The 22937-nt window shown below is 35.9% G+C and overlaps 1 protein-coding gene across 2 annotated transcripts in view; it reads left to right on the forward strand.

Moving 5' to 3' along the window:
• Positions 1-22937, forward strand: part of PDE3B (phosphodiesterase 3B) — a 176172-nt gene that overhangs the window by 89897 nt on the left and 63338 nt on the right. For both annotated transcript variants that reach the window (XM_032641473.1, XM_032641474.1), the window contains exon 2: positions 16839-16889. In XM_032641473.1, the coding sequence (XP_032497364.1) occupies positions 16839-16889 (51 nt within the window). The remainder of the gene's footprint in view (positions 1-16838; positions 16890-22937) is intronic.

Genomic DNA, 22937 nt, shown 5'->3' on the forward strand with positions numbered 1-22937 from the left:
TATTATTGAATCCTTGGATTCATAAACTGAGTCATTGGTTGGTTAAAGTCAACATATTATTCTCAGATGCCAATTCTGATTTCTTTAATAAAGCTGAAAATTGTTTAAGAATCCAATAGCTTTGATTTCCTTAGGTAAATGTTAAGCTAACCATCCATCCCCATTTTCTTCCAGAGAGAAGTATTGTTATTTTTATGCCTCTGTGTTTAAGTGGTAGAGGTAATTTAATTGAAAACAGTTTAAGTATCCCTTTTAGGGGATCAGAGGGGAGCAAGAGCCACCCATCTGATCACAGCGACCATATTGCTTTTAAACTCTTTTTTTAGCATAATAAAATAAATAAGTTGATAAATATGAAAATGGTCTGTAAAATTGACTTAAAATTTTCTGCATATTCATTACTGTTTTCCATAGGAAGATAATAAATAACATTTTCTGCAATGTTCAGTCAACTCGTGTTCAAATATTTTAGTAAGCAAAATGCACATAAAGCCTTAAAATCATTACTTTTCTTGGAAAACTCAAGCAGGCCCTGGAGATTTTAAAAGCTCCATTTAATTTTAGATGACTAAATGGTGTTTTGCTTTAGAAGTTAAAAAAGAATTGTTATGAAAATAGTTTATTCCACACCAATAAAGTCTGATTGGCTTATTTATTTTTATTTTTGAACAAGATAGAGTAATTGTGGAAACTTGTGTTTTAGGAACTTCCCTGTTTAGATTGTGTTAAATAACATACAAACAAAGACATAGACAAAGTAATACGAGTCGTGAGATAGGACTTGACTCAGTTAGACAGGCAAAAACTTCAAAATGCATTTTTAGCATTAGAGGGATAGTTCACTTTCCTTGGATTATTTGTTCCTTTTTGAGTTGCATGGATATTTATGGACATTCAGTTTTATTTTTTCCTTGGTAATTTGATCATTTAATTTGATAATCTAATTTTACTGGATAGTTTCCTTAACAATTTAGTTTCAATGTTCACTATTCCTTAACTTTTTGTAAACAAGCACTTAAGTCACGAGAACTCATTATTATTAACATCAATAATACTAATAAATAATGTTAACGTTTATTGAGACAGTTTGTATAGTAGTACATAAGCTCTTCATGAGTATTATCTCACTTTAAATAACCTCTGAGTTATTATTATTATTACTGTTTTATAGATGGCATTATTTAAAAGAACTCTGCAGTTAGTCCTTTGGAAAACTGAACAATGTTCAGAATGTGAGCAGCCATACCCTTGATGTATCTTCTTTATACATATGGATTTTCGTATCTGATAGTATTCCTGTTAAACTTATTTCTAGACCTCCTCATCCTTAATTATGTCTGCTTAGACTTGAACTCTCTATATACCTTTTTTTTTCACGTCTTTATTGGAGTATAATTGCTTTACAATGGTGTGTTAGTTTCTGCTGTATAACAAAGTTCTATATACCTTTCACTATGCACCCTCTCCCCTCCTTTACTGGCTCCCAAACCAGGATGCTGCAGTCTTGAAAAGACAATCCCTGTAATATTCTACCATTATCTATTGTGTATTTTGAGCTCAAGGCTGAGATTGAAATTTTTCTGAATGAGAGAACCACCTTCAACCATTATTATTAAAAACTGAATGACTTTGGAAATTTGCTTATGCTACGGAGTTGGTAATATTTCTTAACGAATTCAACCTAAAATTACGAGGAATAACAATGCTTAAGGGGCTTCCCTGGTGGCGCAGTGGTTGAGAGTCCGCCTGCCGATGCAGGGGACACGGGTTCGTGCCCCGGTCTGGGAAGATCCCACATGCCGCGGAGCGGCTGGGCCCATGAGCCATGGCCGCTGAGCCTGCGCGTCCGGAGCCTGTCCTCCGCAACGGGAGAGGCCACAACAGTGAGAGGCCCGCGTAACGCATAAAAAAAAAAAAAAAAAACAATGCTTAAATGCAAATTTTATACTGTGGTAAAAGTGATTTTGATGACAGTGAGTGTTGTTTGGATCACAAGTAATGTCAGTCTGCTTTACATGTTGTCAAAAGTTAAAAAAGGAAGTGGGATCTCCATTTCCACACAAATTTGCAGCAGCTATATTTCCTAGATCAAATTACGGTTTTAGCAGTGGTATTCAGAACTCAGTGTAAGTAAAGGATTTTCCATATTTCAAAATCCATTTAACTGCACAGTCAGGGAACTTCCAAGTAACCTTCAACTGGAATGCAATGTAGAAAAGACATTTTCAAAGGTGAAATGTATAAAATCTCATTACAGATGAGAATTACAGGTAAACACTGATGTTGAGGATAGGGAATACCAATTTTTGAGTCCCAATTAAATGAAATGCTCTCCTTCCAAACTGATTTTATTCTTCTCATGTGCAGATCTGCATTACAAAAACTTATACTCACTATTATTATATTTTGAATTTTTTCAATAAAAAACTATAGAAAAATATGTTTGTCTCATTATAGAAGTGCCTACATAGTAGATTTGATTTCGCTTTTTGGCTTACAAAGTCTAAAGTATTTACTGTCTGGCCCTTTAAATAAAAAGTACCGACACTGAGTTAAACAATTATTCGTTTGTTTTTAAGTGATCCCATGATTATCCAAACACAAAGAAAGAAATCTCTATTGGTGAGCTTTCAACTATCAGTAGAGAAAATAATACTTGTATATGATTTCTGGAACAGACTTTAGATTACCCTTTAATCCAGCTTCTTTATTTTGCAGTTAAGATTCCAAGGTTTAGTGGAAGCTAGTCATTGGTAGAATTGAAAATAACTAAGATATTCTGATTTTCTGTCTGGTATACTTTATTTACATGCAAGTGGTTTTGCTGGGTGCTAAGGATATTAAAGAAGAAATATGAAAAACAGTGCCTAAATCATCAAGGGACGTTATACTCTAGTTAGGTAGTGTATCAGCCAGGGTCCCAACAAGAAACAAATGGCACACTAAAACGGAGTAACTGAGGATCATTTAGTAAAGGACTATTTATAAAAGTGTGAAGAGAGTTAGGGGAAATAACCCTTATTACCACCCAAGGCCTGAAGAGACAAGGGATATAACTGTAGGATCTGTAGACGAGGGTCCCCAACAGGAGCTGTAGCTTTTAGTGGAAGAATCCAGCCACTGCCAGCCTGTGCTGTTGAGGAAGGAGCTGATGATATCCCCACCTATAAATACCTCAGCCTCATTCTCCTCTTGCCCTCTCCTTTCCTGCTGGTGCCTCCTGTAGTCCCCCATCAAAAGCCAGATGACAAACAACCTTTTGATGCAGTCCAAAATGGTCTGCTTCCTAAGCAAACACTGCCATTTAAGAGAGTGGATCTGAAGGGACAAATGGAGAATATCCAGAATAGGGAGCAAGGTTGTTCATACAGTAATGCATGGTAACATATTCTAAGTGTGAGCAATCTAGGCAACATGTATTTTAGACAATAGCATATAAACACATGAAATATTTTATGAGCATTTTTGTAGTACTTTATGTTTTTTATAAAGTACATTCTTAATTTTATCTTCACAACAAGTTTAAGATAGTGCCTTTTATATCCTGACATCTGGAACAAAAGTAGTTCAGCCCTTGGTTTTCTAATTTGGTAGCCCACTTGTTCCATTGCATAAAGTTGTTCTGTTCTCTAATAGAAGCAGATGTTTTTTTAAGTGGTTAAGAGCTCAACTTCATCAAGAGACCAAATACGAAAAGCCAGGAAGGCAAATAATGTATTGTAATTATTTATCATTTGAAAATTCATTACTTTCACATTTTTGTAAACTGACCTTTGCTGGCAGATGAGACTTACATAGTAGAGATTCTTAGCATAATAATGAATTCTGAATATTCCAGTATAATACTGTCATTAAAATTCTGGATTTTGTAGGTAGAAAAACCAGTTTGAGTTCTTGCTCTACCACTCACCTGCCATGTAAACTTGGTCGAGTTAGTCTCGCTCAGCCATGATTAAATGTAAAAATAAGGACAACAGGTCATATGGTAAGCTCTCGATAAATATTAGCTCTTAGTAGTAGTATTAATAGGCTACATAACCAAAACTTCAAATTTATATAATGTGACAAGTGATATTTATAGGTGAATTCATTCTACAAGTATTTATTAAGCAACTAAGTGCTAGGTACTCACTTTGCTAGATGCTGGGATGATCTTGTTCTCCTGGAGGCTAAAGGTGCATAATTTACATCTGATTTATATTAATAATTGGTGAATTAGTAAACTGCCTATACTGACATACGTACTGCCAGCCTGAGAGTTTATTGAGCTGTCTTCATTAACCATCAGCATACCAAAAAAGAGTAGGTTAGTTTATTTTGTAATAGTTTTGTGGTCAAAAATTAGCACAATTTTCCACTGTGCTAGACTCACTAATCTCAGCGAAATGCTAGGTTGGTGTGCATTTGTCCCCTAATGAGGGAGCAGCCATTAATTTGGGGTGTGTTTGTGTGTGGGGAAGACTACTGAGTTAAGAATAGAACTATTTTTAAAATTTTACTAATATATTGATCATTGACAGACCTTAATATCTGGCTTCCTTTTCTTTGCCAGTTGGAGTAACTACTGGTGACTGTTATTTGTACAGCACTGTCAGAAGGGTTAAGGTTTGGGAAAATAAATTGATAGCGCACTGAAGAGTTAGTAGTTGCTCTCAGTTTTTAGAAAGGGTCTCTAGAAATTATTTGAAACTCGCTTTTGAACTGTCAGTTTATTTATGATCCATGTTACATTATAATAATAATTCAAATTAAATAATTCCCAAATTTTTATTATTTTACTCTATTTTATACATGGAAAATTAGTGTTTAGTGGTCTCTTACATGGTAAAATTTTTATTAAAATGTAGTGTTAAATTTATCTCTATATTTTAAATTTATCAGAAAGTCATTTTGCTTATGCAAAGCATAAAACTTTTAGTACTTTTTTTTTTTGCGGTACGCGGGCCTCTCACTTGCCGTGGCCCCTCCCACCGCGGAGCACAGGCTCCGGAAGCGCAGGCTCAGCTACGGGCCCCAGCCGCTCCGCAGCATGCGGTATCTTCCTGGACCGGGGCGCGAACCCGTGTCACCAGCATCGGCAGGTGGACCCCCAACCACTGCGCCACCAGGGAAGCCCAGATTTTAGTACATTTTGTTTGAGTAGTTTAGGATACTGTGATGATCCTTGGGGAAATCTGATTTTTTTTTTAATAGATCAGAGGTTCCATTTTTCATTTTCAGATCAAGTCACTATGGGGCTAGTATCTTTGCTTAATTTTGATCTGTTACTATGACAAAACTTGTTTACTCAAATAAGTGTCAAACAGATACTGCTGGCAACTTGAATAATTTCTACCTAATAAAAATCCCACATGAAAAATGGTGAATTTAATTTTAAGTGGAAAAAAATAGTTTTGTTAGTATACATTGATCTTAAGTTTCTTTCTTGGTTAATTAAAATCTACTTTGATGCTTTTATGATAATTTCCTTTAATACCTCTATCTGCTAAATTTAATATTCAGTTCTAAAGTAAAATCAGGTAAGGTCCTAGTAAATGTATCTCTGTTAGGTATTTAAAATTTTACCCATGAAAAGTTATATAAATAAGTGGTAAGAAAATATTCTTAAATATACCTGTGCTACTTTCCTATATAGTTTTTGTATGAAATGCCCTTTATGTTTCAGAGATGTAGCCATCTGACAGAGTAAGAGTTCTTTGTGGTCCTGAATCTTTACCATATTGGCAGTGAGCTAGTTCATATAGAATAATCTAAGCTCTGGTTGTTACTTTCTAAATGAACGTGCAGTTGCTACCTTCAACAAGCTTTATTGTTTAAAGAATACCTCCATTGTACCCTTCAAGTATTTCTTCTGTTTTAAGAGGTCAGCTACTTTTAACTGAGATTAAGAGATAGGAAATAGAGAATAGGAACCAAGGAAAATAGGAAGGTTTAAGTCAGATGTAGAAAGTGGTAAGCAGATTTTTGTTGTTAGATTTCCCCCCCCATGGGTTTGGGTAGATAATCAGATGTGAGCTTGGTTGGTAGAATTATAAAATAAAAGGTAATCAGAAAAGATGTTTTTATTTTATTTGGGGGAGGCTTGCTCACTTAAAACCAAATAGTTCCTTTGTTTTAATTGACTGTCTGCCTACAGGTAGATTTTTTTTTTTAGTTGAGTGAGGTTAGACACAGAGGTAAAAAAGACAAAGAAAAACTCAATTACTGTGGACCTTGTTTTCTTTAGTGTCTGTAAAATGAGAAGATTGGAATTAACTTCTAAATTCCCCTAAGCTCAAATATACTCTGAATATTTCTAACAGGAGAGTATCATGATAACACAGCTTTGAAGATGTATAAAGTAGATAAAATTGATTGGAGGCTGTTGAAAGTGATCAAGGCTTGATATGATAAAAATGTGAAAATATGGTGGTGATAGAAAATCAGAAATATCTAGATCAAAATAGATTGATACAGGGAAGAAGAAAGAGGGGTTTAAAAATGAGTCATTTATTCATTCAACAAATTATTTATAAAAACTGATCTCACAGGTTGAATGTAATATATATATAAAGCTCCCAAAAGAGTACCTAATGTAGTAAACACACTTTTGTTGCCTGTGGTTTGCTAGACTTGAAGTTGCCTCCCCCTTTTAACTAGGTTTTGTTTTGTTTTAGTTGCAGTGAGGTAGGAATTTGAGGACACTAAAAGACTGAGACTGATTAAAGGTCACCATGTGTTCTCTTTCAAATGACCCAAGCAATATTTAGCTGTTACCGACAGTGATTTCCACCCTCTGTCCAAATGGGTTGGACATGTTTGAGGATGGGAAACTTCCAGTCGGAATGGTCCTGGGCCCGTAGCTGGCTCTGATAGTTCTAATGATCAAAGGCAGGGTATCAAAGCCTGGAGCTGAGCCCTTGGAAGGAATTTCTAGACTTTTTCCTACAGCAGTATTCTAACCCACTTCAAGTACTCCTCTTGGGGCAGAGATCACAAATTGTTGATGAAATATACTCTCTGGCCATGCTGAAATACCATTAGGACTCTCCATCGTGTTATTTGGGAATACAAAGCTCGTGTCTATGTAAACGCATTAGAGAGTCATGAATATCAGAAGAGCCAAGGCGGAGGATTCCTAAACAAAGGGACTTCCAGCAGAGAATTTGCATGTTCTTTTATTTCCCCTCCATACATATATGTAATTATTTTACCAGTAAGACTGGTGTCTTTGGTTGGTTCACCATTCTTAAGTCTAAACTATCATCTGTCTGTTCTCAGATAAATTATAAAGGGCAATCAGAGAAAACATATATGCTGTATTTGCTTTGTTAGGCAGAGGGTATGCCTGCCTAGGACCAGCTAGTCCCTTTGTTTTACTTGAATGTCTGTGCAATTTATGGATCTTTGAGTTATGTGAACTGTATAGAGTTGATTGGGGCGGGGGCGTGGGGAAGCAACCCAGCTTCCTCTGTTTGAGCCTTAAGTAGGTGAGAAACAGTATAGTATATAGTGTTTGAGAACCTGGACTCTGGCATCAGTCTGCCTGAGTTACTGTATGTATAGATGGAGATGGCTTTAGATATGGTCATAAAACCACCATTTTAGGTTGATCTCAGGTCTCCCCTGAGAGAAGGCCATTGTGATCCAGTTTTCTTTCCAGATTGGAGTCAAGTTTGTAGCATATTCCTGTGCTTGAGGGGAGGAACCTTTTTTTTTTCTCTTTTGGTCTTGTTCATAAACTGTGCTTAGAATTCTAGAACATTTATTAGGACGGTCCTCATGCAATCCTGAATTGTTCACATATTTTAGTAAAGTCTTTTAAATATTAGCTATTATTAATTGAATCTTTTGCTTAGATTATACTGAAAATTACATTTTAACTTAAAAGGAAAACATGATTCACAGTAGGAGGAAAACTGAAGTCATAGGCTTTACAATCCCACTTTTTTTCCAGTTATTTTTGGCACATTCTACCCAGAATATGTATCTCTTGGGGGGAATGTAGAGTCCATGTCTGGGATGGAGATAAAATTCTGCTTAACCATAGGCCAGTTGAGGCATGCACCAACTCATATATCTGGAAGGACACAGGAGGTCTAGAAGAGAAGCAGGTAGGTAAAAACTTGAAAACATCTGGAGTGAATAAGAGATTAAGAATACTGGTAAAATAGAGGCAATTTCATAGTATATTTAGAAAATGGCTCTCTGTGCTTGAATTCCCTTAGCACAACTAATTAGACCACGGTGTGAGGAACTGTTTTAAAAGGGTTCTGAAAGGTTAAAAAAAAAAGTGTTTTACTCAATTTCAGAACATCAAATGATAAAAACAAAAGTCTCATAAGATCAATAGGATATAGAGGTTTAAGTAGTTGGTACTTTTAGAGGTTAAATATCTTTTTCAAATAATCTATGACTTTTCATATTTTTCTCACTCAACCTATGTCCTCTGTCCCTTTAAATATTGTTGTTTCTGGTTTTGTACTCTTGAGAGAAAAAAAACCCCAAACTTATATGTACATTTCAAGGGCTACTTTATAAAATCTGAATTATCAGTATGGCTTTAGAAAAAATCTTTGTTGGAATTGCCTGGCATGTTCAAGGACCAGCAAATAAACTAGTAAAGCTAAGAGAGAATTGTAGGAGAAGAATTGGAAACAAAAAGTAAACATCACTCTTGAGGAATTTTGCTGTAAATGGGGAGCAAAGAACTGGGATAGAGACTGAGTATAAGGAAGATCATGAGAAAGTGTGTGTGTGTGAGAGGTGAGGAATTATGGCATGTTTATAGTCTAAGGGGAATGACTTAGTAGAGAGAGAAAATGATGATGTAGCAGACAGGGAGAGAACTGCTTGTGAAATATCCTCAGGTAGGTACCAGCAGATTGGACCTAGTGCATTTATGGAAAAGTGAGCCATTGACTAGAGCTCAGGAAGTTCATCTGTAGTAACAGAATGAAATGCAGGAAATATGGGATTGGAGGGTAATTTGATGATCCTTTTTTATTTATCATTTTTGGAAAGAAAGGTCTCATTAAAAGCTTAAATAATTATCCTTCAAGCATAGTAGTAGAAAGGGAATAAAATTGTAGGGAGATAAATCTGAATTCAAATTCTAGCTCTGCAGTTTCCTAGCTGACACCTGACAGAACTTGGTTAACAAAGTCCCTGTATTATTTAGGAGTGCAAAAAAGAAATAGAATTCACTCCAAGGTGGTTCAAATAAAAAAATTTTAATGAAGAATCTACTTTGAGAGAATGAGCGGGGTTAAGATGATGGACAAGGGGTGGTTGGGCAACAAGAGACTAGTAACTATGGAAAGCTGTTACCTCACCTGAGGCTGGTGGAACAAGGGTGGAAATGGTGTGTTCAGAGTCACAGCTGAAGTTGTGAAGGGAAGACCATCTGGTTAAGACCTGTAGTCATGGAGGCAGCAGAGAAGAAATAATCAACTCTCTCTCCTCCCAAACTCCAGTTTCCTGCTGTCATCTCCCAGCCTAAGTGGAAACCAGCTGCATGAGAGCTCGGGAGATGCAGTGTAGGGCCCAGCCTCCCCAGGGTGGCGAGGAGGGCAAAGAAGGGATCTGGGAGGCAAATACAGAATAATTAGTATAATCGCTAAGCCTCAACTTCCCCATATATAAATGAGGTTACTTGCAAAATTGTTGTGATTTTACATGGCTGCCAAGCACCTGCCATAGTGCTAGCACATAGTAGTGTTGATAATAACAGTAGTAAATGGTAATAATTATAAGATGGTGTAGAATAATGATTAAGAATCCTTAAAGTTTTGGAATGAGGCAGATCTGAATTTAATTTCTGTCTCTGCCACTTACTAATCATGTGACTCTGGGCAGGTTACTTCACCTTTTTAGTCTCTGTTGTGTCAATTGTAAAATGAGGAAATAAGGCTTACCACAAAGAATTCTAGTAAAGATTAAAGAAGACATTAGGTATTAGGCATCTAACATAGTGCTGGGGCATAGCTTACAGTCTAAGTCACCACGGCTGTAATCATATATTTTGATTGATTAGTAAGAATAGCAAATGAGATTAGTTTCCAAGTAATACTAGTTTCCACCACCACCACCCCCCAGCCCCTCACACACACCTTTTTTCCCCTGCTTGTCAGTTTTTCTGACTGGGGCCCTTATTTGTCAAGGTTACTATTTGAGAAAGTACAGTTTTAGTTTGGCTTTTTGGTGGTCCATTTATTTTATGTTTTTGGTTTATGTTCAATAAACACAAAGTTAAATGGGCCTAAGTTGGAAGGCATAGAAATAGATGGCAATACTGAAATTCAGTCAATTTCATTAGCCTAGATTTATACATGAAGCTCAAGCAAAATGTCAGCCAGAAACATGAGAATAAAGGATGCTGTAACGTTAATTCACAGCTGTACCATAGTAGACAATCTTTCAAATTTCACATAAATATCACAGTTCTGTGAGCTTGACTTGAGGACACATATATATTTTTCTTTTTGGCTACATAGGGAACAATGAAATAAAACCTCATTGACGTAATTGAACCTGATAACATCTCCTGGTTGTGCTGCTGATGTTTCTCTGTGGTATTGATGGTTTTGTAGAGCTCTGTAAAGCATGTTGGACTTATAAACATATTCAAAGAGAAACTTTTATCAGGATTCAACTTTATCACCACAAAGAAAAGCTGAATTTATATAAAGGCACAGTCTTGGGTTTACTTTATCAGATCAACTAAAAGAATTTTTTAAATAGTATGCACCTCATATGTTACTTAACTTATGAGAAAATGCTGTTTTAAAAATTATTTTTGAACAGATAACTACAGTGTGTGAAAATATGTACTAATTTCTGATATTGTATTTGAGTTTAGATGGGAACAGACAAATGTAATATTGGAAGCTCCTAAAAACAGCAATTAGGGCTTCCCTGGTGGCGCAGTGGTTGAGAGTCCGCCTGCTGATGCAGGGGATGCGGGTTCGTGCCCCGGTCCGGGAGGATCCCACATGCTGCGGAGCGGCTGGGCCCGTGACCCGTGGCCGCTGAGCCTGCGCGTCCGGAGCCTGTGCTCCGCAATGGGAGAGGCCACAACAGTGAGAGGCCCACCTACCACAAACAAACAAACAAAAAACCCAGCAATTAAAATTTCATACTTTCATTAAATGATGTCTTATGGGGCTTCCCTGGTGGCGCAGTGGTTGAGAGTCCGCCTGCCGATGCAGGGGACACGGGTTCGTGCCCCGGTCCGGGAAGATCCCACATGCCGTGGAGCGGCTGGGCCCATGAGCCATGGCCGCTGAGCCTGCGCTTCCAGAGCCTGTGCTCCGCAATGGGAGAGGCCACAACAGTGAGAGGCCTGCGTACCGCGCAAAAAAAAAAAAAAAAAAAAAAAAATGATGTCTTATAGTATAATAGAACCATGTTTTGAGAACATACCATAGCCACTAAAACTTCCTTTTTTTACTGAAAATTTAGCAGTATTTGAATTATTTATTCTTAAATTATTTATAGGATCTACCTTGCTATTGAGATTGAAGTTTAGATGCCTAAGGTTTTGCTGACTTGGGAACAGTTTATATACAGAGCATATACTGTTTACTTGGAAGTAAAATTTTAAAAGAGCTACATATTATATATTATATAGGAGGAAGGAATGCTTCTACCAATGTTTCTTAAACTTTTAATACCATGCACCATCCACTATGTATTCAGTATGTGTGGCAGGCGCCTACCAATATTAGATAAATGTATAAAAATGATTCATAATTTTTAAAAACTAAAATAAGTACATTATCAGTGAACATTGTTTGCAATATTAAAGGTATTTCTATTTCAGCTCACTGATGAGTAAATAGGTTGTGTGTTGTAGATTCAGCACATATATCCAACCAGATTCTTTTCTTTTCTCTATTTCTCTTAAATTAGAAAAATTCAAGCAAAATTATAATTTACAGTGGAAGGTAGCAAGTAGTTTTTTTGGTTGTTGTTTCTGAATACTCAAATTCAACATGGACCTTCGAGTCATAAAGAGATTTCTCACTGAAGATTACTTTTGAGGCTGTGTCAGTTGCTAAGTTAATGGTCATTGTCACACTTTAAAACTTGAGAAATAGAAGTTCTTTGCATTTTATTGACTACTTCTATTTGCAGTTTTTACTTGCACTCCATTTTCCCACAGCACACTGAAAAGATGTACTTTCTGTGGCCAAAACTTGAGTGCATTTACACTTATGCTATTCCTTTAACACTGAATCGTGCCCAGCATGTGTGTTTTAACTACCAGCTGTTTTCTGTGAATAAAGCAGTGGTAGATCTGCAGTTAAGGGATATTCTAATTGTTTAGCGAGGCTCTTCCTTGCTCTACAAATTCTCTCAAAACTGATTCCAGCACATGTTTTCAAGTCTCTATCATAGTTTACAAAATAATCATTAAATAGGAAAAAAAATCATATTTCGTAGTATGGGTTTTTCCATGATAAACACATAAAAAAGTTGGCTGCCATCTTTTGCTGTGTGTATTGCACATAAACCAAGAGCTGATTTGGATTCATCACATGAGTGCATTTACCTACCAGTAAAGTAAAATATCTGCTGTGTACAAATATGACAGTAATTACTCTTTTACCTTATATGCCTTTTCAGTTCTGTGATGTCCCAAGGTGTCACATAGTAAATACATTTTGGAAAATTTTTGGTCCATTCTCTCTTCCAGCATAATGTTTATCATCTGTGTGGCTAGTTTTACAAGTCTCTCAGCAACAGTTTATCTTTTTTATACGCTTTTCCTACGAGGAGCACAGAATCTGAATGGTGCCTCTAGTTTATGTCACTTCTGTTTCAGGAACAAAAATCTTCAGTTTCATATAAGAAAGCATTATGTGATTGTTCTAGAAAAGTTCTACTGGTTTACCAAAAAGTCTTCACATTTTGTTTGAATGTCATAAGAGTTTCAAAGTGGACAACATTCAGAAGAATATAAGGTGAATGAATTGCGAGTCTAAAAAAAAGTCCAGTTTTTAGATGGTCACTGTTGTATGACTTAGTAATATTTTTTTTATGGGTTTGTGTGGTATCATCACACCCACAGATTTGTAGTCAGATTGCATTAGAGTCTTGCTCTTGATTCAGGCTTAGCATTTATTCTGAGTTTTGTTACTATAGTACCTTAAGCCTTAGGAAACCAATTTTGAGCCATTTATTTTTTGGACTGGAGACGTAATGTAACAATGCAAAAAATGCAAATTCAATAGATATAAACAATAATATTCGAATGACACGAAAATACTTTACCTAGGTTGATTTGTAGTCGTGCAGAATAATGCAGGCCTTAGGGCACCTGCCTCGGTTTTCAATATGTATGGTTGGGAATTCCCTGGTGGTCCGGTGGTTAGGACTCTGCGCTTCCAGTGCAGGGAGCATGGGTTCGATCCCTGGTCAGGGAACTAAGATGCAACAAGCCGCTTGGCCAAAATTTAAAAAAAAAAAAAAGATAAAAAAATATAATTGTTAAGATGATGATATTTCTGTGGAAATCAGAGTTAATCTTGCAGTTCACAATGTTGAAATATATGTAAACTAAATTGGTTCTTCCCCACCGCTCCGCAAATATTCCAGACCCCTGAGGAACAACTAGTGATTCACAGATTTGATTAATAATGACTAATACTCTATTACTGTTTCTTAGTTTAAAATTTCATCTATGTGCTAATAGTATAGAGGTATTGAGCAATATTTTCATTAAGGATTTTGCTCCTTCGGAAATCATGCACTCTACCCTTTATCATTAGTTCTACTGTCCGGGATCATTCCTATCAAGTAGAAACAAGCTCTAGAACCTACAATTTTAACAACAAAAGTATTATTCCCACATTCTTTTCTGGCTATTGCTCCATTTCATTCTTGCCATGTATAGCACAATTCCTCAAGAGTTTACTCTAGTCACTGTCTCTGCTTCTTTACCAGTTTAGACACTAAGGACAGAAAACACTATTGACCCACCATTATCTGTGAACATTACCAGTAACTTTGAAGTTCCCTGTATGGCACTCCCAGATCCAGTTTTCTTCTCCCCTAGAAATAACCATCCAGAATTTCTTCATAGTTTCCTGTATGTTTATATTTCTAAAAAGTATATTTCAATGAATATTTTATTTTATATTGCATGTAATTATACTGTATGTATCCTCTTGTGACTTTTCTCATTCAACATTATGTTTTTAAGATTCATTCATATAGGTTGTAGCTATCCTTCATTCATTTTCACTATTGTATTCCACTGCATGAATGTACCAAAATTTCCCCATTCTGTTATTGATGGACATTTGGGTCGTTTTTAGTTTTCTTGCTGCCCCAAGCAGTGCAGCTCTGTGCATCCATGTTCTTGTCTCCTGGCATCAAACTATATAGAAAAGGATCAAGCTTTGGGGTTTTTGCCCCAATCTGCTTTTGTAAAATATACTAAAATCAACTCAACAATATCAAATTGATATAAAAATTTCTAAACATTTACTCTTCATTTCTGTACTTTCTTATTGTGGACCACACCTTGAATAACACTGCTGTAAGATGTACCTAGCTGCAGCTGTATGATTCCTGGATTATACATCTCCTATTACTTATGCAGAAAATTTTGTTTTCTCAAAATCGCTAATATTCTAGTTGTCCAATTTATACAGAAGGCAGTCTACCAGCAATTTGTGGCTTTCACTGTATCTCTTTTCAGTTCCTAATATGCAGGGGATTTCAGACTAAGACCTGCTGCCTTTGGCAAATGTATTTTTGATCGCAGAGAAAGTGACTATAAATAAGGTTGATCTACTGCTTAAGAGTTTATTCAAAGCCAGAATAGCAAGTGGGAGGCAAGGAAGACTCAGTGTTAAGAAACCCTCCTAATGAAAGTATGCTGGAGTTAGCAAGAAATCAAATTCTACTCAGACTAATGATTAGGAGAAATGAGGTGTAGGTATGTCACCGTTTGATGGTATCATTTGTAGAAGAAATGTGGAGGTATGAATTGGATGATAGTATGTTAGGCAAGTATGCAGACTCAGACGCAAATCTCATAGGTGATCTTTAGTGATCCATCCTGAGGTTCTGTTTTCACTCCTGTTCGTTCTCTACTTTTTAAAGTGAACTTAAGAAAACATCAGATTTACAAATGTCATGATGATGGGAAGAATGGTGAATAGGCTAGTCGACATTCCACTCTCCAAAGAAACTTGGACAGGCTGAAATCAGGACTGAAGTAAAGTACTGCAGTTGGGACTAAAAAGCCAGTTGTGTAAGAATAGCCTGCAGAAAATGGAGCGTGTATATCAAGTATAAAAGAAATTTAGGGATTTTAAGTTATTTTAATCTTAATGTGAATGTTCTTAGGAAGTTATTAATGTTTTAAACTGCATTAATTAATGTCTCTAGAATCTAGAGTTTATGCTGGTTAAATCAAAACCTGAAATAATTATATGAGGACCACACTTAAGGCCATATAAAATACTGCGTAAATTTGATGAGCCTACTAATATATATTGTGTACTTTGCATGTAGCTGTACCATAGCCATTTTGCAGGTACTGGTCCATGAATTTTGTAAGTGGTCTGGATTTTCTTTGGGAAGAGATAGGTTTCTCTTTACTGGCAGGAGATGACCTTCTGCAAGGATGGTGATAATGACAATTGACAATTTTTAAAAGGGGTCAGCAAGCTATAGCCCACTGACCAAATCCTGCCAGGAACATGTTTTTGTATGGCCACTGAGCTAAGAATGTTTTTTTGTTTTGTTTTGTTTTGCATGTTAAAGGGTTGTAAAACGAAAACAAAAACCAAAGAATATGCCATGGAAGACCTTATGTGGCCTGCAAAGCCTAAAATATTTACTATTTGTACCTTTACAGAAAAAAAATCTGCCAACTCCCTATTTAAATATCAGACCAATGAAAGAGTAGATAACATTTTATGATCTTTTGCAATCAGGACCCTTACGACCAAGGACAAGAAACAGCACATATTTCAGTACATAGAAATTGTGATTGTATTACAAATTAACTAGGCTTACGCTCGATACTAGGGTTCAAAGCCATGTAGAAAATCACAATTATAATCAATTGTTTAGGCAAAAGGAGGAGACCTATTTATTACTTAAGTAAAACTTAAAAGAAATTTAGGATTAATGGTAGGTAGCAGTTATAGCTTGCCAAATTTAAGCTAATTTTATCTTCTAGAGCAGTGACTATTAGATGGAGAAGTAACCACACGGCCTGCTAGGAAGAGAAGGGCAGGAAAAAACTAGTCTGGTACTAAGAAGTTACCATTGAGAATCTATAAAGGAGAAAAACAGGAAAACTAATTATCTGTGAATCAAAAGGATTGTGTGTAGCTTTTTATAAATCCATTCCTTTATGCTTAATCTAAACCAAGGGCAAGCTTTTAAAAGTGCTTTTGACAGAAGTGCCTTATTGGTAAGGAAATAGCACCACCTACTGTCACTGGTTTAAAATGACAAATTATGAGCCTTTGGAGAGGGTAGGGAGGGGGAAGAACGGTGATTTGTCATTTTTCTTGTATTTTTAGTGAATGGATGTGCTTCTGGATTGATATATTCAGTTCTGTGGTAATAGATATTTTGAATCTATATTTTGAATATAGATTAGTTTAGTGACTTTATCCTGACTCTTCTTTTGATTTCTCAATCACAGATTGTGTAATTAATAAAATATTCCATCTAGAGATAATTTTTATTCTAATCTTCCCAATTCCTCTCCCAAACTTTAAGGTATTTTAGGTATCTGTAATTGAAGATGCTCCATTTTGTCTTTACATATATTTATTTACTTATGGTTTGTAACTAAGTGAACTCTTTTTTTTTTTTTCCCCCAGATGATTCTTTGGGATTGGGACTTAAAGCAGTGGTATAAACCTCACTATCAGGTAAATATAAGTGATATCACTAATAATTAATATCTGTAATCAAATTTTTGACATAGAAATCTTCTGAATGTAACTTTAATTTATATGCCATAAGATTTTTCTTTAGCTGAACTAAAATAACCAGAACTTCATTTAGGTAGTTTTTTTAAAATGTATTTTAATTGTAAGGGAAAAGAAAATAAGAAACCAAACTTATATAGTTATTTTTAAAATGTTGCTGATATAATCTGGGCTCATCTATATTAAATATGAGGCTCTTTTCCCCCCAGTTCACTCCACCTAGAGTTACTGATAAAGGTACAGAAAATTGCACAGCTCAATGAATTTCCAAAAATTAAACATTCCGTATAACTAGTACCCATAACAAGAAATAGAACATTACCAGCATCCCACAAGCCTCACTTGTGTGCCATTCTAGTCATTACCTATGTTTCCAAAGAAAACCCCTATCCAGACTTCTAGCAATTAGTTTTCTTTATTTATGAACTTTATATATATGGAATAATACAAAATGTGCTTTTTAAAGATATTTTGATCACTTTATGTTGTTATCAGTAGAATTAAAAATAGAAGTATAGGAGAAAAAAGGAAAATCATTCAAACATCAAGGAATAGCTATGTTAACTTCTGATATATATCTTTATAGATCTTTTCCTAGTTTTCCATTGTATTGAAACATATGGTTTATATAATTCTAGTCTACAAAGATTGTAATATTATGTTTCATATGCTTTTGAAACCTGATGTTTTTCACACTAATAGATAAACATTAATAAAAATCAAATCTTTGTCGTTTGTGTTTACAGACATATTATTTCTATTGTCCCAACATAAAATTTTGCAAAATGAACACCCCTTTGAATGGTTGATTCTTATTTTTAAACTTTAAATGGAATAGCCACAACAGCCCATTAAGAAAAAAATATTCTCTGGTGTAACTGTTACAGTCAGGTGATGTGAGGAAGGCCACATCTGACCTAAAAGGGGCTGGGGTTTCTTGACCTAAATAGTGGCCTTTTTCATCAGTCATATTCACCAAGATCCTCAGTTTCCAATTAAAAGAGTATCTACCTAAATTACTGGTAAAATCTAAAGATAAGCAGTAATGGTTGAGAGCATGGGCTTGTGGACACACAGACTTTTATTTCTCTCTTCTCCTACCCCTCTTTCTCTCCCTAATAATCCTTTTTTTAAAATCAAAGTATAGGGAATTCCCTGGTGGTCCAGTGGTTAGGACTCAGCACTTTCTTGCCATGGGCCTGGGTTTGATCCCTGGTCAGGGAACTAAGATCCCGCAAGCTGCACTGAATGGCCAAAAAAAAAAATTGAAGTGTAACGCTCATATATAAAAGTGCACAGGTCATAACTGTATAACTTGATGAATTTTCTCAGAGTGAATATATACATGTGACCATTTTTCAGATGAAGAATTCAGCACCCCAAAAGCCCCCTGTGCTCCCCACCTAGTCATCAACTTCTCCCAAGTGTCCTTTCAAACCTGATTTCTGCCATCACAACTTAGTTTTTCTTGTCTTTTTCTGAATTGTATATAAATGGAATCACTCATATGTAGTTTCTCTCTGTTTTCTGTCTTGCTTCTTTCAAAATTTATCTGTGAGATTAATTCATGTTATTATACATAGTAGTAATTCATCCATTCTCATTCTATTTAGTGTTTCATTGAATGAATATACAGTTACTTCATCCATTCTATAGCAGATTGACATTTGTTTTATTTTTCAGTTTTTTGTCTATTGCAAGTTATGCTGCTGAAACATTCTTGATGTCTTTTGTTGGATATATACATCAGAGTGCATTGCTGGGTCATAGGGTATACATGTGTATGTTCAGTTTTAGTAGGAAGCACCAGATAATTTTCCAAAGAGGTTGTATCACTTTTACCCAACCATCAGCAGTATATGGATGTTTCAGTTGCTCTACATCCTTGCCAACACTTGGTAGTGTCTGTTTTAAATCATTCTGGTAGCTGTTGAAGGATATCCATTGTGGTTTTAGTATTTGTATTTCATTGATGGCTCATCAAGCTGAGAATCTTTTTATGTTCATTTGCTACTCAGATATCCTCTGGTAAAGATCTTTTCCCCATTTTTTCCGCTGATTATCTACCTTTTACTTAGTGATCATAGGAGTTCTTTATGTATTTTGGACATGAATATATACATTCATAAAAAAAAAAACCTTCTCCCTGTCTGTGGCTTATCATGGTGTCTTATTAAAAGTACTCCATCAATCATTCCCTTTTATGCCAACTTATCAATCATTTCCTTTTTGTCTACTGATTTTTTTGTGTGTGTCCTATTTAAGAACACCTTGTCTACCTCCTGGGTTGTGTCTACCCTCTGGGTTGTGTCTACCCTCTTCTGTTACCTCCTAGCAGTTTTATTGTTTTACTTCTCATCTTTAGATCTGTAATGCATCTAGAATTGATTTTTCTGTATGGTGTGATTTATAGATCAAGACATTTTTTCCCCATATGGTTATCCAATTGACCCAGTTGTTGAACAAAATACACATTCTTTCTTCTTTGCACTGTATTATAACCTTTGTCATATAGCAAGTGACCATATGTAGATTTGTTTCAGGACTTTCTCTTCTGGTCTGTTTGTCAATTTGTCTCTCCTGAAACACTGATACCACACTCATTACTTTAATTACTGTAACTTTATAATAAGTCTTGACATCTGATAGTAAGTTCTCCAGCATTGTTCTTCTTCAAAGTTATCTTGACTATTCTTTAATAAACTTGAAAATTTCCACACACAAAAAAAATACTGCTAGGATTTTGATTGAGACTATATTGACTCTATAAATCAGTATGAGGAGAATTTACATCTCATAATACTGAGGCTTTCAATCCATGAAAATGGTATATTCCTTCACTGATCTGTATTATCTTTATCTTAATAATGTTTTTAGTGTAGGGGTCATGCATATTTTGTTAGATTTATTCCTAGATATTTAATTTTTAAAATTGTATAACATTGTAAAAGGTATCAATTTTTAGAAGTTCCATGTTTTTAATAGTTTGTGCTGCCTCATAGAAGTTCTGTTGATTTTTATATATTGATTCTTTTATCCAGTGTCCTTGCTAAATTTACTTATTAATTCTAATATCTTGTCTGAGGATTCTTTTTTTTTTTTTTTTTTTTTTTGCGGTACGCGGGCCTCTCACTGCTGTGGCCTCTCCGGACGCGTAGGGCCAGCGGCCATGGCTCATGGGTCCAGTCGCTCTGCGGCATATGGGATCTTCCCAGACCGGGGTACGAACCCGTGTCCCCTGCATCGGCAGGCGGACTCTCAACCACTCTACCACCAGGGAAGCCCTGAGGATTCTTTTAGAGTCTTTAGGGATATAATAATGTCATCAATGAATAAGGACAGGTTTATTAATTTATTTCCAGTCCTTTGCCATTTTTCTTGCATAACTGTATGGTTTAGGGTCTTTAATGCAGTGTTGAATAGAATTGTTACTAGTAGGCAGCCTTGTCCTGTTCATGAACTCAGGGAGAAAATATTCAGTATGTTCACCACTAATGTTTTCTATAGATACCCTTTATCAGATTAAGAAAGTTCTATTCTAATCCCATTTTACTAAAAACTTTTTTCTTTTAAGTCATAAATGGGTGTAGAATTTTATCAGATGCTTTTTCTGCACCTATTGAGATGATCCCTGGATTTTCCCCCATTTTTTCTATTGATGTGGTAAATTATATTGTTTTATATTTGTGCCTGTGTTGAACCATCCCTGGAATCCCAGAGTAAAGCAAATTTGATCAAGAAGTATTTTCTTTTTAAAAATATGTATCAGGGACTTCCCTGATGGTGCAGTGGTTAAGAATCCGCCTGCCAATGCAGGGGACACGGGTTCGTTCCCTGGTCCAGGAAGATCCCACATGCCGTGGAGCATCTAAGCCCGAGCACCACACCTACTGAGCCTGCACTCTAGAGCCCACATGCTGCAACTACTGGAGCCTGCGTGCTCTAGGGCCCGTGCTCCACAACAAGAGAAGCCACCACAATGAGAAGCCCGTGCTCCGCAACGAAGAGTAGCCCCTGCTCGCCACAACTGAAGCCTGTGCACAACAACGAACACCCAACTCAGCCAAAAAAAAAAAAAAAATACACACACACACACACACACACACATATATCACTGGATTTTACTTATTAATATTTTGAATCTATGTCTACGTGAGAGAATTGGCCTATTATTCTTGTTTTTCATCATGTTTTTGGCATGTTTTTGGTATAAAGGTTATACTGGCCTCATAAAATAAGGTGGGAAATTACCTTTTTTTCTATTATCTAGAGGAGTCTGGTAAGATGGGTTTCATTTCTTCCTTTGGAAGAATACTCTGGTGATGCTATCTCAGTTTGGAGCTTTTCTTATGGGCAAGTTTAAATTATTAAGTTTCTTTAATAGTTTTAGTACTATTCAGGTTTTCTGTCTCATAACAGTTTGGTTAGTGGTGTTTTTCTCGGAACTCCTTTTGTTTTGTTTTCTCCAGCACTGAGACTGCTGAAAACGATATTTTACTTTCAAAACAGAAATCTTTTTGAGGATTTCTGCTTGGTTTCTCCATCTCTTGGCCACTGTTTACAGATTGGCAAATATCTTCAGGGGAAAAGCAGCTCTGAATTCAAGCTTGCATCTTTGTTCTTCCCTTCTCTCTGGGATCTTGCTTGGCATTTAAAGCTCTCCCTGTCTTTATAACCCTAAATTCCAGTTTTGGTCTCCCAGCATAAAGCTGTTTCCTAGCCTCTTAACTGCTCTGCTTCTCATCTTCTCTGCCCCATGTCAGCTATGAATCAGTAGCAAATTCTGTGAAAGGAAAAAGTAGCACAGAATATTGGGCTCATTTCAATCTTTTCTCTTAACTCTAGGTTCTTGTTTTTTCAAGCCCTGGCTGCTTGACTGTGTTCTGATGCCCTGAAATGGACGCTATTTCTATTTTATTTTGGCTTTTCTAGACCTATTGTCCTAGGCAGAAGAGTTGGTCTGATACAAACTAGTCCCTCCCAGCTGAAAAATTAGGCAAGCCTTTTAAGACACTTTGAACCTATTTCTTCATCTATAAATTGGGAATAATACCAGTTTCCTCAGAGGGCTGATTAAAATAATAATATGTGCCTGGTACATAGTAAGCACACAAAAATATAAGCTGATATTATATTAAATTCAATAATAATAAATACTAACATCTCTGAAATTATAGTATAAGATACAAATGTTTTAGCATTTGAGGGACACACAGCTACCTACTCCTCCCCCTCCTCCACTCCCACAGTAACTGTTAAAATGTAGTATTCTTGGCTCTGTGTACAAAAACAAGAGTTTGCCAGATATAAGCCAAATGGGAAATAAGAATTTAAGTTAAACTTTTAAAGTTATAGCAAATAATTTGAATATTCCATTCGATCTGACGTAAGTCAGATGATGTCAGTCTCTTGCTCACTATGCTCTTATCTCACCAAAAATAAAAGCTGAAGTCCTAATCATGGACTTAAAAGACCCTGCACAATATGGTCCCTTCCTTTACTCCCTTTTACTTCTCTGACCTCATCTTCTGCTTTTCTCTTTCATTTACTCTGCTGCTGCTACACTGGCCTTGTTATTCCTCAAACAAGCCAGGTAGGCTTCTGCCTCTGCATCTTTGCAGGCGCTAGTCTGTGTGCCTGGAATGCTCTTTTCTCACAGTTTTGTCAGGTCTTAACATCATAAGTACTGCCTTCTTTTTAATGCCTTCCATCACTTCTTTTTTCCTTTTCTTGCTTTATTTCTCTTTGACGGCCTCAAAATCCATGACTCTCCATTGTCCATATTCCTTAGCCTGGAATCTGGTGTTATCAAATATTGGTTCCAACCTTATCTTCCACTGCTCTTAAAAAAAAAAAAAAAAAGTATATATATATATAGCCTATACTTAAAAAATTTTACGTTCCCTGTACGTCACTATTTCACCACTTTTGTACCTTTATTTATGCTCTCTTCTTCTTGAAGAATGAGTTCCCCCAAATATTGTTTGT

The sequence above is a fragment of the Phocoena sinus genome, chromosome 8, assembly GCF_008692025.1.
Source record: "Phocoena sinus isolate mPhoSin1 chromosome 8, mPhoSin1.pri, whole genome shotgun sequence".
Classification (NCBI taxonomy): Eukaryota; Metazoa; Chordata; class Mammalia; order Artiodactyla; family Phocoenidae; genus Phocoena; species Phocoena sinus.